Source organism: Tripterygium wilfordii, chromosome 13 (genome assembly GCF_013401445.1).
Source record: "Tripterygium wilfordii isolate XIE 37 chromosome 13, ASM1340144v1, whole genome shotgun sequence".
NCBI classification, from domain to species: domain Eukaryota; kingdom Viridiplantae; phylum Streptophyta; class Magnoliopsida; order Celastrales; family Celastraceae; genus Tripterygium; species Tripterygium wilfordii.
Window position 1 is genome coordinate 15,770,197 of NC_052244.1, and position 14,892 is coordinate 15,785,088.

Below are 14,892 nucleotides of genomic sequence, written 5' to 3' on the forward strand. Positions count from 1 at the left end.
CATCAAAAACAATATAGCTACTGACATTTCTGCAAATTCATCAAAAACAATATAGAGACGTTATTTTACAAACCATGTAAAATAATGAAAGTCAAAGGGGAGTAATGAAATAGTGCTTGGTTTTCCTTGCATGGTTTTTCTTAAAACAAATCAACAATTTGTTTCTAATAGAATTATCCTATGAATGTGATGCTGTACTGCTATTATTACTGGACAGGGTTTCATTTTTGTAAATTTATCTTATTTATCCGGGAAAAGATAAATATAACAGATTGTTCTAACACCTTTTTCCTAGGCTTTCTGGGGTTTGGGTCTATCCTCTCCTCTCCTCTATTTCTTCTTCTTCTCTCCCATAGAAGCCTGACTCAGCCTTACAATTATAGTCATAGGCGTTAACATAGATTATCAATGAAGAATGGCTATGAGAAGGAGATAGAAGAGGCATGGGTGAGAGAAGAAGTAGTCGAGAGAAGAAGACAAGAGTTGAAGAAGTGAACTTGTGTTATTCAAATCAGTTCTCTGTACAAATAAGACTTGCATTAGATGTGACCCGTGTAAATATGAAAAACAAAATAATTAAACATATATACACGAATTTGTCTAAGGTAAAAGGTTGACCCAGTAAAGGACTTTGACTATGACCAATTGTAAAGTAACCTCGGTTGCTAAGAAGGAGAGAGAATCAAAATGCGCGAATTAGGTCACAACTGTCAGGGAACACGCGCGAAACATCCGAGACACTAAACTTCTTAGATTTCGATCTTCTTCCTCGATCTTTCTATCTTCAATCTTGACACCCCGTAAGCTGAACGTAATTATTGATCAGGTTTAGCTTCCAGAGGAGATACTGGATGCGATGAACGGAAAGAGACTTTGTGAGTAAATCCACGGGTTGCTCAGTAGATTTCAGGTAGGCTAATTTAATCGTTCCCTGTTGAGCTTTGTCTCTGGTGTAGTGTCGATCGAGTTCTATATGTTGCCTTCGCTCATGAAAAACAGGGTTAGTTACTATGTGAAGGACTGCCTGGTTGTCGAAGTACAAGTCCATAGCGTAGTTTGCTTGAATTCGTAATTCCTTGAACAAATTGTGAATCCAAGAAAGTTCGTTTGTTGCAGCGGCCATGGCCCTGCATTCAGCTTCGGATAAGGACCTAGAAATTGTTTTCTATTTCTTTGATTTTCAAGAAATGAGAGCATCTCCAATCTTGACTATGTATTCAATTACTGAGCCTCTTGTGTCTGCGCATGCTACCGAGTCAGAATCACAGTAGGTTTTAACCTGTAAAAGGTTAGTAGCAAGATAGAAAAGCCCCGTGGAACATTTGACAGTTGGATACTTGTCTTAAATTTTGAAAAGCCCAATTTCGCCACTGTTAGTAAACAGGAAATATGGTACGCGCCGATGGGTGCGCGTGGAACGACTCTTCACTTTGCGACTCGCCAGTAACAGCTCAGTTGGTGAGCCAACCCGTGGAAGAGAAGAAACTTCACTTCACTGCACCAATGGCTCGATCTGGTTACTTATTCGGTCTCTGTCGTCAGATTCAGTTCACTCTATCGTCAGATTCAGCAAATCGAAGAGCCGTGGAAGAAATGGTGTCGCAACATAGATGAAGTGAATCAGATATGTCACTCTCGTCCTCCAGTTCACTCGCCTCATCCGCATCGTCGCCAACTGCAACCTCTTCTTCTTCGACCTCGTGGTTCTCCGGCATCGTTCGCGGCCGCAGGTCCTCAAGTCTCAAGATGTCGAACAACGTGGTGCCGGTTGAGAGTGCGGGCCCGATCAAGGCCAAAAACCAACATCGCGGTGTTCTCTTCAAGTACGGGCCTAAGCCAATACAGGTAATCTCCTCCAACTAATAATTGAAGAAAACGAATTAGGCATTGGGTTAAGATTCAGTGCTCTCTGTGTTGCATCATCTATTGTTTAGGTTGGTCAAATTATTATTGATTATTTATTATCATCTTGGGAGTGGAGGGACATGTTTTCATCTCATCCGAAATAGGAAAGAGGTAAATAAATAACCTTCGTAATCTATCAGTTAGACTAGCAGAAACTGGCACTTTCTAATTCTAAACAATTAGTATCACTAGCTTTGGGATTACTACGATCGAAATTAGGTTTGAATGAAGATGGATTTGATGTCATCCATTTGCATGTTTCATTTCAGTGTGTCCTCCATAGTTTAGACTGTATCCCATGGTATGTTGCACCATCATTTTCTTGTAAAAGTAACTTCCATGCACTATCTTGACCATGAGTAACACTAATGTTTATGGGGTTGTTTCCTGTCTGCATTTCTTCTTTTCTGTTTATAGTTCGGTTCTCATTGCTGTGTTTATTGAATATTGCATTTTTACATATTTCTTTGGCACATCAGTAAGAATGGTATACCCTTATTCGTGCAGGTTGCATTTAAAACGGGTGATTATAAACAACAAGTCATATTTATAGGTGGGCTAACAGATGGTTTTCTGGCAACAGAGTATGTTCATTATTTTTTTTTAGAATTCAATAACATTGCTAACATTATTGAACATATTGTTTTAGTTATCCTGTGTAGTGGCGAAAAGAAGACTTGTCTCTGGAAAATGTTTTTAACAGCTTGATTCTCTTTGCTAGTTCACTGAGGTCCCAATCTTTTCATATGGACCAAATGACTGGAAGAATGTCTCGAGTCTTGTAATTCTACAGCTGACCTTTTTTGTCTACTTTGCAGCTACTTGGAACCACTGGCAATTGCTCTGGACAAAGAGAAATGGTCACTAGTTCAGCTGCTTCTTTCGTCATCATATAGTGGGTATGGCACCTCCACCTTGCAAGAGGTAAAATATACTTGATGTCCAATGTTTGCTATCTGTAGACCATAGCAAACCATTTCAGTGTTTCCATTTTCTTATTTCAATCATTCTTCTATTCGGTGTCGCATGAGTTTGATTGAATTAGTAGTCAGTATGCCATTCTGAGGGCAACATTATTAAAATCTTTTCATTACAACATAGCCACAGGTTTTGTTAGCTACTTTGGTGCATGAGCTGAGTTCTGAAGATGGTGCAAAAAGAAAAATGTGAAAGACTAGAGGTTCTTTTATGCATAAGTGTGTTGAGAGGTTGATACTGTGACATGTAGTGGTTCTTAACTTCCTATTGCATGTCAGTATGTTTGCCTTCACCCAAATGCGTTGGCAAGAAGTTTCATTTAATTAGCCATATGTTGTGAGAAAACAATGCAAGATAGCTTTTTAAAATGATGATGATGTTTTATGATACACAAACTTTAGAAGTGAACTTGTTTAGAGATTTTGATGGGAGACTGATTACAAATTTTGATGTTATTGCTTCTTCTCAAACTATCAGTAATTTATTGAATGAATGCATATTGTCTAAAAAGCTTATTCTCTTACAACTATTGCAATTAATTGTCTCTTTGATCTTTATCCCTCAAACAATGAACAAACAAGATGAATAACTATATTTCTTCACCTTCCCAGTTAGACCTCCATCTGTATAGAGGCGTCCCATCCCTTTATCTTTTAGGCTGACAGTTTCAGCAGAAAGGCAATTGGTTTGAAGGTAATTCGATTCCTTGTTCAAAGGGTCATGCTCAAGGTGCTTCCCTCCCTGTGTAGTGGCCAATTGGAGAAAGTCGATTCAGTTGTTTTAGGTGAATGGGAGAAATTCTGATAATGTTATGTTTTCAGACTTTTTATTATATGCTCACTCTGCTACATACTTGTACCTTCAATGTAAAAATTTCAATATTTAGGATAAATGAACCTCGGTCTTGCCATTTTCTTCTCTCTCTCTCACTCGCACACATACACACACACACTCTCCTTTTGTCTTTGAATGTGCTTTTCACCGTAAAACACTTTTTCTTGAACATATTAAGCCACCCTTATTGTATCTTGAAGGATGCTATGGAGCTTGATCAGCTGATAAGTTTTCTAATCAACAAAGAAAATTCTGAGGGTGTGGTGCTACTTGGGCATAGTACTGGGTGTCAGGTAGTGTGATTACACGAAACTCGCATTTTTCCCAAGTTTGTTTGCAAGAACAATCACATTTCTTTATGGGAAATTAAAATTCGTGCTCTTCTCTCATATGAAAATAGGATATTGTGCATTATATGCGTACAAATGCTGCATGCTCCCGAGCAGTCAGGGCTGCCATTTTGCAGGTACTCAGTCACCCATATATTATTAGTGATTTTTCTTGCTTCTTTCGATTCTAGAGACTCATGGATCCTACATTGTTACTGAAAAGCAAAAGTATGAGGCACTCCATCTTGATACATGCATATGTTTCATGTCTTGGTAAACGGTTCGCAATGAGCAACCAATGTCTCTTCTATTGACCTAGTTTGACTTTGGCATGTAAATCCTGGGTAAAACCACCACGCTTTGGGAACTAAAATTATTTCCCTGGTATTTGCTGCAAAGAAATTAAAAAGAAGATTGACGGATATGCTTTTTCAGTGATGACAATCAGATATGATCTCAAATTGATATTATTTAGGATTGTGCATCAGAACTGATATTCCCATATGTATCCCAGCCAACATACCCAAAAGAAAGCAAGAAAAAGTGCCAATAACTTTGAATATATTTTTTTGACTTAGAATTGCTTTTTTTCTTTATGTGGCGTTATCTTTGCCCAGATAATTTTATTTTCATGTATATTATCTATTACGCATTCACTTGTGGCTGTTGTCATAATTCCAATGGGAATTGTTCAGGCTCCCGTTAGTGATCGGGAATACAGAGCAACTCTTCCTGAAACTGCTGCAATGATTGACTTGGCTTCAAGCATCATAGCAGAAGGCCGAGGATCAGAGTTGATGCCCAGGGAAGCAGATCCGTCATCGCCAATAACTGCCTATAGGTGTGTAAGCAGATTTTTTTAATCCAGTGAGGAAAAATATGATAAGATGTTCATGGCTGTCTCCCACCTATAGGTGTGTAAGCACATTTTTTTAATCCTTTGAGGAAAAATATGATAAGATGTTCATGGCTGTCTCTCAGAAACAAAAATTTTTCCATCAATATTCATAGTAAAATACTCATTTTCTTAGAATTTTCTGATGGTTGAAAAATCGCTCCATATTTCTAGAAAGCAAGATAGTTCATGGCATGGTCACTTAGGAATATTTAGCTTTGTCGACATAATTTTATTTACTTTCGTTTTGTTTGGAATTTCAGAACTTGTGATGCAGTTAAAGGCTGTTTATATCAATGCTGTTTACATTAATACATATTTCTTATTATCAATACCTCTGCCTTCTTGCTAACAAGCTATAATTGGGCAGGTTCCACTCGCTTTGTGCCTATATGGGGGACGATGACATGTTTAGTTCTGACCTTACTGATGACCAACTGAGGATGAGGCTTGGGCATTTGTCTAACACGCCTTGCCAGGTACGGATGCTCTTTGCTTTCAATCTTCTTTTTTTGTAATAATAACCGATAATTACTGCTCAAAATTTTCGCAATTAAAATGAGAAGCCCACCGGCATTTGATGATTTCAATTCTTCTGCAGTTGCATAAGAATATCTCACTCTCTCAAATTAAGATATGTTAGCAAATTTGGTCAATCTCCGATAGTCCAAGTGACAAACATTATGATAATTCTTGCAAGAATTTATTTCTATGCCGTGTGCATGGTAATTCACTAAAACTTGTGCATGTGATGTGAAGGTTATCTTTTCCATGGCTGACGAAAATGTACCAGAGTACGTCGATAAGAAAGCATTGGTTGAAAGGTGAGAAATGGAATTCCAGCTAAAATCTCCATTCACCTTTTCTAGATCTTGCTTAGGTTAGGTGGTGTAGTAGCTATAAAATATATTTGGTTGGTCTTGGGTATCTAACATAAAGAAATTGTAATGTAGTGGTCATCTTGTGTGTTTAATGCATTATGGGAAATTAATGCTTTATTCGATTAAATATTGATTTCAACAAATCCCGAACCTATGCAGATTGTGCAGAGCCATGGGTGGGGCAGAGAAAGTTGAGATTGAGCATGGAAATCACTGCCTTTCAAACAGAGTAGGAGAAGCTGTGCAAGCCATTATCGATTTTGTCAAGAGAGAGGGACCTAAAGGCTGGGATGATCCATGGAATTAGTATGATCCCCTCCGTTCCCTTCATATATTTTTGTTTCTCTTCCTTTCATTACTTGATTTAATTCCTGTTCTTTGTCAGCTTAGCAGCTGAAATTTTTCCCCCCTAAAATAGAAAAATAGAGGCTTCGTGTACTTCATTCTTTACTTCACTCTTACAATATTTAATGAAAGGTATATCCAACATGATCTTGTGAATTGTGGTCTGTTTTTCTACATTTTGTAATTGTGATTGTAATGGAATGTTATGTTATTTCCCTGAAGGTTAGGTTCTTTCAATATGTCCATATTTACTGATGAACATTGCTTTGTTATTGCCCTAATTGGTTCGTGGACTTGGTACTGCGCCAAGATTGCTTTGGTTTCTTTACTTGGGGTAATGCTTAATAATCTTGGTTCTGTTTATAACTTACCTAAAGGCTTTGTCGTCCCTTGTTTGTTGGCTCATACCCTGATCTGACATGAGTGGCCAGTGTGCTATTCCCATCAACCTTAATTAGAAAAAAAAAGAAAGAAAGAGAGAGAGAGAGAAGAAGAAGAAAAAGGCCCATTTGCACCTTATTGTCCTATAAATTATTGGAAGTCCTTTGGCTCAAAGCATTTGAATTGCAATTAAATTTTGTTTTTTTTGGGTAAGTGATTGCTATACACTAACACTAGTAAAGTAGTTCGAAGTTGCTGGGATGAAGACAATCTATGTTGTTTTTTCGTTTTTGAATGCAAATCTTCATCAGTTATCAACACAAGTGAGGTTCCTCTTTCTAGCGTACTAATTTTCTAGTACTCCAAAAAAAAGAAAATCTCAACTAGAACGGCCTTTCCTTGGTTTCCACTTGAAGGGTTTGAATCATGAAAATAAAAAAGGAAAATTAAACCAAACTAATTAGAATAACTGAAGAACATGATTGGATTAGAATAATAATCACCGAGAAAAGCTTAATTAGAATAAAAGTGAAGTAACTAATCAGTATCTATTAATGCGTCAAATTTATCTTTTACGGCTCTACCCATTAATAACTTGATAAGATTAGAGTACGCGATAGCATAGCACACGCTTCAACGCTGGGAGCACACGAAAACGCTATAAATCAACCCAACCAAACAAGACAAGACTAGATTAGGAAAGCCCAGACTCCTGCGCTTAATCAACAATCTTGTCTTTCAATCTTCAACCCTCACATGGCATAACGCATACAGACAGAGAGTATGATTGTGTGTGTGTGTGAGTGTTGATGGATTAAAACAAAAGACGAAGATCAACAAGATATATATTTTTTATTCGTGGCTTGAAGAGGCCAAATCTGGCAGACGTAGGGGGATTGAGGGCACGCTTGTCCTTGAAACAAGCAACGTCTGAGTTCGATACTGACGACCAAAAGTGCAGGCCTTGGCGTCGCAGGCTCTCGATGGGGCTTACATGGGGCTCTGCGCTCAGGATCACCCTCCTCCTCCTCCTCCTTGTAGCTGTTGCCGTTGCTTGCTTCACTCTACCGATCGAGAAGGTTTGATTTTGCCATCTGGGTCTTTCTTAAGATCGCTTTTTGATGGATTTATTTGCTTATATCAGTGATTCTTTGGCCGATTTATTTCGAGATGGGTTTTTGTCTAGTGTTGAAGGTGGTTGGGGAGGGGGGGTCTGGGTTTTGTTGGATCTGTTGTGAATATCGTATTCGTTAGCTTAAATTAATTCTTATCTTCTTGATGGGAATTGTGGTGAATAATTTGCTTTGAGGATACTATTGGGATTGGCATCATCTTTGTGAAATATCTCCTTGTCTTGACATTGGTAAAGCTATCATGGTGCACAAGTCTCACTGGGAATGTTAACTGCTCAAAACAACTGTATTCTTCAAAAAGTTAACTTCATTAGAGAAATGGATTGTTTCTTGCAATGGCACAGCAATATTGTATTGTTACAAAGCCCACTCCCATCTTTGGTTTTGAAGAAAGCTATCTATACAATTGGTTTTCGTTTGGCTTGGCATTTACTTTCTCAGTCAGCAAGAGAGTTACGTTCTCTTTTAGGTTTTTTTTCTTTGGTTTCATTGGGCATAATGCAGACTAGAGAATGGCTCTGTTTTATATGTATAGCCTTATACTTGTCTACTGATGATAAAAACTATGTGCTGCAGATCTTGAAGGACTTCTTACTATGGGTTGAACAAGATCTGGGGCCTTGGGGTCCTCTAGTTCTGTAAGTCACTAGCTACGACATTATACTTATTGGTTTCTCAACTAATTTAGCATCAAATTACTCTTAGTAGTGACTTCTTCATAACGTCTTGTAATTATGATATAGTTGATAGTGTGAAAAACTGGAACTTCAGTGAATGAAATTGGAAGATAGTAACATAGCCTTCCTAGCTTTCGAGGAGCAATTTTGCGTTGTTATAGTTGATTGCATATACATAGTATCAGTAACACTTTGGTTTTCAAATGTTGGTCTGGGCAATAAGCGAGTTATGGCTCACCACAACTTTATTTTGGTTTTGTAGGGCTGTGGCTTATATCCCTCTCACGGTCTTGGCAGTTCCAGCTTCAGTGCTGACTGTAAGCGTTAAATTTTCATTTGATGCTTTTGCCAGCTTGTTTGAGTCTCAGTGTGACTTAAAATTTTCTCCTTTTTTCGGCCCTTTTTTCCAGTCAATTTCCGTTCACTTTTGCATTGAGTCCATGAAATGTTCTTATTTTGAAACATACCTGCTTTACTGGGATTAATTGACTAACTTGGTTATGTATGTCCATTCTCCTATACAATCCCATAACTTGGTCATCATCTTTTAGCTTGGTGGTGGGTACCTTTTCGGTTTGCCTGTGGGCTTCATCGCTGATTCGATTGGTGCTACGCTCGGAGCCGGGGCAGCATTTCTTCTTGGCAGAACTGTAAGTTTCAAGCAAATCTTATGATGATTGATGATATATACTTCTGTCTTAGTTACTTTAAGCTCTATATTATCTATGCCACCCTTTTTTAAGTTCTTGCCCATTTTCTTCGATTACTGTGTGATACTTTATTCTTCAACCATCCTTAAATTAATTGTAATTTTTTAGAGTATTTATGTCAAATTTTCATTTTATTTTTTCTTCTGGAATTCTTAAACAGATTGGGAGATCATATGTTGTCTCAAAGTTGAAGGATTATCCGAAATTTCGGTCAGTAGCAATTGCAATTCGAAGATCTGGCTTCAAGGTTTGTTTATTATATATTTGGTCTGTCACAACTGAATATATTTTTAGATGGATGTCTATGGTTGATCCCTTTGTTGGTTACGTAGTGTTTATCGTCTTTAATATAATTTCCTTGAAAAGGTGGAATAAAGCACCTTGGTCTGAATAAAGTTGAAACCTTTGTAGTTTGTAGTTGGAACTGAGAAGTAATGAGAGTCACTAATCTGGTGCTAGAGAGTCATCCAAGCCCCTTAATTTATTCAAGTTGCAAAAGTTTTTACTTGCTGAGGGTGTTTGATTTTTGGGTGCTGGGCTGGCATTACAATCGAATGTCAAATTGTTGGTTGTTTGACAAGGTTATTAACCTAAGAAGTGGAGTAGTGGACCGGTGAAACATCAATATTATTTACTATAGAATATGTGTGGGTGTAAAACTCATGCATATGTTTGAGATCTTTAAGATGCTGTATGCTGCCAAAATCAAATGTGTGATTACCGAAGTTTCTTTTTTTCTTTTGCAGATTGTTTTGTTGCTTCGACTTGTTCCCTTACTCCCTTTTAATATGTTGAATTACCTACTTTCCGTCACTCCTGTTCCTATACTAGAATACATGCTGGCATCCTGGTTAGGCATGATGGTAATTTCTTCTCTCCTGATCTCTCACTACTCGGTGATTTTATCCCAATTGATTTTTTTGTAGTCATTCTTTAGAATGATCATGTATTTGAAGTATATTATGTAATTTTTGTCAATCGTGAAACATCCTCTCCAAATATTATGTAGGGGTAAGGTTTGCATACATCATGTATTCATGTATGTTCCCGACCCCGCCCACTATGGGAGCCTTGTGTATGGGAAGTTTTTTTTTACATTTTTTATGTTATTTTATCCATCGTGAGATTCTGTTTTCTTAGTATGCTAGTTTAATCAGTCTTTCATTTTAGCACTTTGGTGTTCAGTTGTTGAGTTGTACACAGTGAACAAATTCCATGGCACCTTTTGTTTTAGGGGAAGTGTTATTTATGCTCTCAGATCTATGAAATATTGATTTCAGTGCTAAAATGACTATTCTAACATGCTATTCTGTTGCAGCCAATAACCCTTGCACTAGTTTATGTTGGAACAACTCTCAAGGATCTTTCAGACGTGACACATGGATGGAGTGAATTCTCAACTACTCGCTGGGTAGGACTGCTGTCATCTTTCTATTTGTTCTGTTTGTCATATATGCCCGCAAGCCTTATCTGCTCTGACACATCACTTCAGGTTGTAAATGAATGTTTGGTGGGATTAGTTTCTATCTTAAATCTTTGCTGATATGGAGAACCCTAAACCTCGGAACATAAATCCTTAACCAACCATAAACCCAAGTCCCGAACACTAAACCCTGTATGGTCTCCATAGCAAGATTCCATACTATTCTTGTTGGGGAACTCTAAACCCTAAAAGCCCTATATGCCCAACAACTAGTCTTCTTAACTCGTCATATATTTTGATTTATTTCTTAGGGTAAGGGGTTTATTGTCTTGGTAGGTATTCTAGGTTTCAGGTTTTGGCCTTGGGCATTCTTGTGTTTAGGGTTTAGGAGGGTTTGGGTTTAGAAACTAGGATTTAGATTTAGGGTCAATCTTAGATTTTTGCTGATATAGAGTACTCTAATTACAAGCAACCATATGACCAGTGGTAGAGTTGCATAGGTGCAACTTAGATGTCGCATGTTCAATTCTTGAAAACAGTCTCCACGTATTATGCGGAGGTAAGGTCTGCGCACATCTTGTCTGTCTCTGACCCTACCCAATGTGGGAGTCTTGTGCACAGGAGTTTACCCCCCTACCATAGGGAACTCAAATTCTTGAAACCTAGACCTTCATCTCAGAGTCTCAGACCCCTAAATTGTAGAAGCTAAACCTTAAGCCCTAAGCCCAAAATATATTGGGGGTTAGCATCAATCGCAGAATCGTGCTTACAAAGAACCCTAAACCACCTAGTCAAATAAAAAGAAAATAAATGTGCCAGGTATCTGTTATTTAATATTTTATGTTCTGTTTTACTTTTGTGGTGTGTATGTCTCATTTTTATCTTCAGTTCTGATCTATGTTCTCTTTTATGTGATGGATGCAGGTATTTATTGTGTTGGGTCTTGTAGTTTCAGGTAAGTTGCTACACTGCACAGATACTAGTAGATTTTTCCATCCACCTGTAGAGAGATTAAGAAATCTACAAATGAGTCCAAAGATTGTCTGTTTTGCTAGTACTAGTGATGATAATAACTTTAAGTTCCATTATCTTTACCATTTGGTTTAGGGGCTTAACCAGGAATTCATATTAGGAACTGCGGTATTCTTTTTATCTCCGATACTAAAGAAAGATGTTCGTAAAGCACTCGAACCTTGTACCTAAAGTGACACTGAGAAACCAAATGATCAGAATTAACTGTAACTATGATAATTGGTTTATGTAATAAGAATTAACTCGGTGGAAATAATGGTATTTTACAGTGTTTTCTTTGCTTGTTGAAGCTTTTTACATTTTCACAATTTAACATACCCCGGATCTTGCGTATGTTGGTTTGCACGGTAGTATTACCAGAAGTTGATTGGGTAAAATGTAGTTGGATGCAATTTATTTGTTGCGCGTATCACAAAACTGAATATCGATACAAATAAGATATCCGCTTTCGTTTCACTTGATTGTTTGCGTCTGAAATAAGCTTGGCTGGATTTTAACATTACTAATGTGTCTTCTTTTGATTCTCTTTTCCCCCCTCCATGCAGTGATTATAATGTTTGGTGTTACGAGAGTTGCAAAAAGTGCTTTAGACAAAGCTCTGGCTGAAAACGAGGATATAGATGACATTTCAGGCTTTTCAGCATCCCCAGAATTACCCATTGTCGCCGAACCAACGGTGGATCTCAACCAGCCTCTTATAATAAAAATAGACTCCTCGGATGTCAACCATGAAAGCTAAGTTTTTTCTGTAAATTCTTCACTGCATCTTTTCCGAGTCAATGTCACTATTCGAACTTCAGATTTAGGACAAGCCTTATGTGATCTGTATAGCTTAACCCTTTTTTGGTAGTTTTTGACTGAAAAGATTCATTAGTATTTTTTAATTGTTGTTATTAGAGCATGGATGTCTCCTCCGTTGGGAACAAAATATATACAAGTCACTGAGATTCATTGTTTTGATTATATCTGCTGCTTGTCTCTAAATTCTTCTCTTTTTCCCTAAATTCTGTTTACTTGGCTTCTTTTGGCTCAACTTACTTGTCGGATGGGTTTGTGCGTGCCTAGTTCAGCCCGAGTTTGGGCTTAGTGGGCTATTCAAATGGCACACCTGCTCGTGAACTTTGCGAACTGTGGATTTTAAATTCTCGATTGGAGAATTCAATTTTTCTTGGTGTTGGAATGATACGGTGGGTGTGCATGATCTGAAATTCTGAGATAAGTGGGTCACTGGTAAGGTTTCTGGGTGAATGGTGGTCTCAGAAGTTGCAGCATTTGTTGAACCCTGAATTCCTGGCTCTCTGAAAGTGGCATCAATAGAGTCCATTAAGCCATCATTGGAGAACACGGCTTTCTGCTTTATTCATCAAACTGATGCTACTTGGTCCACCAACCCGACGGTGGTGTTCCAAATTTACATTTGTCATAAAGAAACAATGGCGTACAAGCGTTAGTTCAAGACTTGTGCAGCAGGAAATCCAAAAAAGGCAAAATCCTATGATGAAAGGGGAAGCAAAATCATATGCAGCCTCATCATTATTATATTTTATATGATCTGTGGGAGCCATTGCCTTCTTTTCTTACTTCCTGACAAGAACAAAGTGAAAAAAAAAAAAATTCCTCTTCCCCTGCATTTTTTATATGTTCACAACATGTATCTTTACATTTTTCACTGTCTCATTGTGTTGAATTTTTGGGTTCATGAGTGACCCTACCAATTCCTTGATGGGAGGGTTCTCTCTCTGTGTATATATATAAGAAAGAAAGCACAAGTAGTGTAGATAAAGAGAACTGCAGTATCTGCAACAAAAGATGCATTTTGAGCCCCTAAGAGGAAAGGTAAAGAAATTCACCAGATTTCCTATCGGCAGTTGCTTCGATGGGTGTTGGGATCACGCTCAGCCATCGGGATTTGGCTCGAGGATCTGGAACCTAAGCAATAGGCCGGTGGAGTTACAAATAAGGGTGGGATAAATACTGAAGAAAGTTCACACATTGAAGGCTGGTTCTTCAAAGAGACTCAAATGTAAGAGCATTTACAAGGCTTACATGCCTGGTAGTAAGAACAAGAGTGGAGGTGGAGGCAAAGTAAGCATGAAGAGCTTGCTTTATTACTATGATGAGACATGCCAGCCTTATATCTGGTTACAAGACATGGGAGGTGATTCTTCTAGGATGGCGAAGCAACAGTATCTTAGTCTTGACGACCTGAGAGACTGTTCTCAGATCAGAATCTTTAGGGATCATCAGCGCGGATATATTTTGGTCAGAAAGAAACCTAGGCCTGAATTTTGTTGAATTTGATTCTCATGTAAGTAGACAAACATGTCGTTCAATGGTAGAGTTGCAGTAGTAGTGCAACCGGAGGTCAGGGGTTTCAATTCTTTAGAACAAACTCTCCGCATTATGTTGGGGTAAGATCCGTGTACATTCTAGCCAGGTTTGAAACTGAATCTTCAGTTTTAAGTCCTTGTGTGTGGGTCAGTGGGTGAATATGGAGGATCCAAAACCAAAAGGCAAGAAACACTGAAAGAGAGTACCTTTCTCCTTTGGGCCAACATCCAAAAAGAGAAACTGAAGAATGTTTGAGATACAAGTTAGCAGTGATGGAAACAAAACCAAGATTACCTCAAAAGCTTGCATGTACCTTCAGTGTGGATATTACATTTGAACAATGGGGTTGATACCCATATCTCTCTTTCTCCACTTTCATATTGACATATCTGGTTTTTATTCCTTGTTCTTCTTTTTTATGCATGCTTGTTGCATCAAAACTTTTTTTAGCTCTGACTTCTTGAATTTTTTATTTTGGGTCTTCTAAATATCATTGAAGATTCTCCATTGCGGATTCGAAATGTGGGAATTAAAACGAGGGTGTTCTACAAGAATACCCTTATCGACCACCCACACGTGGGCATCAGAAGTTTCGCTCGATAGGTTATGCCTTACTTAACAAGCAGAGTATGATGTGTGGGCATTGACGTGGGCATCCTAACCAAACCGTACACCCACATAGTCCCCTAGTTGGAGTCCCACACCAGGTCCTCCGTGCTTTCATGTTTTGGAGATTGAGAGCTCTTCCTGCTCATCTTTTACATGTAAGCTGTCAACAGAAGTTTCACTCCAATAGTTTGATGTTTCCAGTTTGTGATTAGTAGATAATGATTGTAGTGGGTGGTATAAATAGTCCATGATATGGTGATATTTCCTGTATAAGAGTAGTATCTAGGTAAAGCAGTTATAACTGCATTTATCTGTTGGTTGCATTTACATTCATTCTGAAGAATATCTTAGGACAAATGCCAGCCTTAAAGAACGAGACAAACACCTTAAAATCTGCCTAATTTTCTGTTGCTGCTTGTATTACCAGCA

The 14,892-nt window shown here is 38.1% G+C and overlaps 2 protein-coding genes and 1 pseudogene across 3 annotated transcripts; all 3 read left to right on the forward strand.

Moving 5' to 3' along the window:
• The first annotated feature begins 685 nt into the window (after nt 1-685).
• On the forward strand, nt 686-6,388 carry LOC120012415 (UPF0613 protein PB24D3.06c-like). 2 transcript variants are annotated; one of them, XM_038863840.1, is made up of 9 exons: nt 689-1,845; nt 2,413-2,489; nt 2,724-2,829; nt 3,918-4,010; nt 4,118-4,183; nt 4,742-4,887; nt 5,312-5,420; nt 5,701-5,765; nt 5,982-6,388. In XM_038863840.1, the coding sequence occupies exons 1-9, from the start codon at nt 1,627-1,629 to the stop codon at nt 6,127-6,129; spliced, it is 1,029 nt and encodes a 342-aa protein (XP_038719768.1). In that variant the 5' UTR covers nt 689-1,626; the 3' UTR covers nt 6,130-6,388. The 2 variants fall into 2 exon arrangements, with proteins under 2 accessions (XP_038719769.1, XP_038719768.1); XM_038863841.1 differs by lacking the exon at nt 5,701-5,765 and having other exon boundaries at nt 686-1,845.
• Nucleotides 6,389-7,181: 793 nt separating this feature from the next.
• Nucleotides 7,182-12,488, forward strand: LOC120012417 (TVP38/TMEM64 family membrane protein slr0305-like). Its single transcript, XM_038863842.1, has 9 exons — nt 7,182-7,627; nt 8,258-8,319; nt 8,621-8,675; nt 8,910-9,008; nt 9,229-9,315; nt 9,815-9,931; nt 10,387-10,479; nt 11,416-11,446; nt 12,069-12,488. The coding sequence occupies exons 1-9, from the start codon at nt 7,532-7,534 to the stop codon at nt 12,260-12,262; spliced, it is 834 nt and encodes a 277-aa protein (XP_038719770.1). The 5' UTR covers nt 7,182-7,531; the 3' UTR covers nt 12,263-12,488.
• Nucleotides 12,489-13,332: 844 nt separating this feature from the next.
• Nucleotides 13,333-14,233, forward strand: LOC120012659 (annotated as a pseudogene).
• The last annotated feature ends 659 nt before the right edge of the window (nt 14,234-14,892 follow it).

Bases quoted from the DNA above. Each gene is read 5' to 3' on its own strand.
- LOC120012417 (XM_038863842.1), top strand. From the start codon at position 7,532: ATGGGGCTTACATGGGGCTCTGCGCTCAGGATCACCCTCCTCCTCCTC. The intron at 9,932-10,386 runs GTAATTTCTTCT...ATTCTGTTGCAG, and splicing joins CATCCTGGTTAGGCATGATG to CCAATAACCCTTGCACTAGT. The intron at 10,480-11,415 runs GTAGGACTGCTG...TGATGGATGCAG, and splicing joins AATTCTCAACTACTCGCTGG to GTATTTATTGTGTTGGGTCT.
- LOC120012415 (XM_038863840.1), top strand. From the start codon at position 1,627: ATGTCACTCTCGTCCTCCAGTTCACTCGCCTCATCCGCATCGTCGCCA. The intron at 4,011-4,117 runs GTAGTGTGATTA...ATATGAAAATAG, and splicing joins GGCATAGTACTGGGTGTCAG to GATATTGTGCATTATATGCG. The intron at 5,766-5,981 runs GTGAGAAATGGA...GAACCTATGCAG, and splicing joins AAGAAAGCATTGGTTGAAAG to ATTGTGCAGAGCCATGGGTG.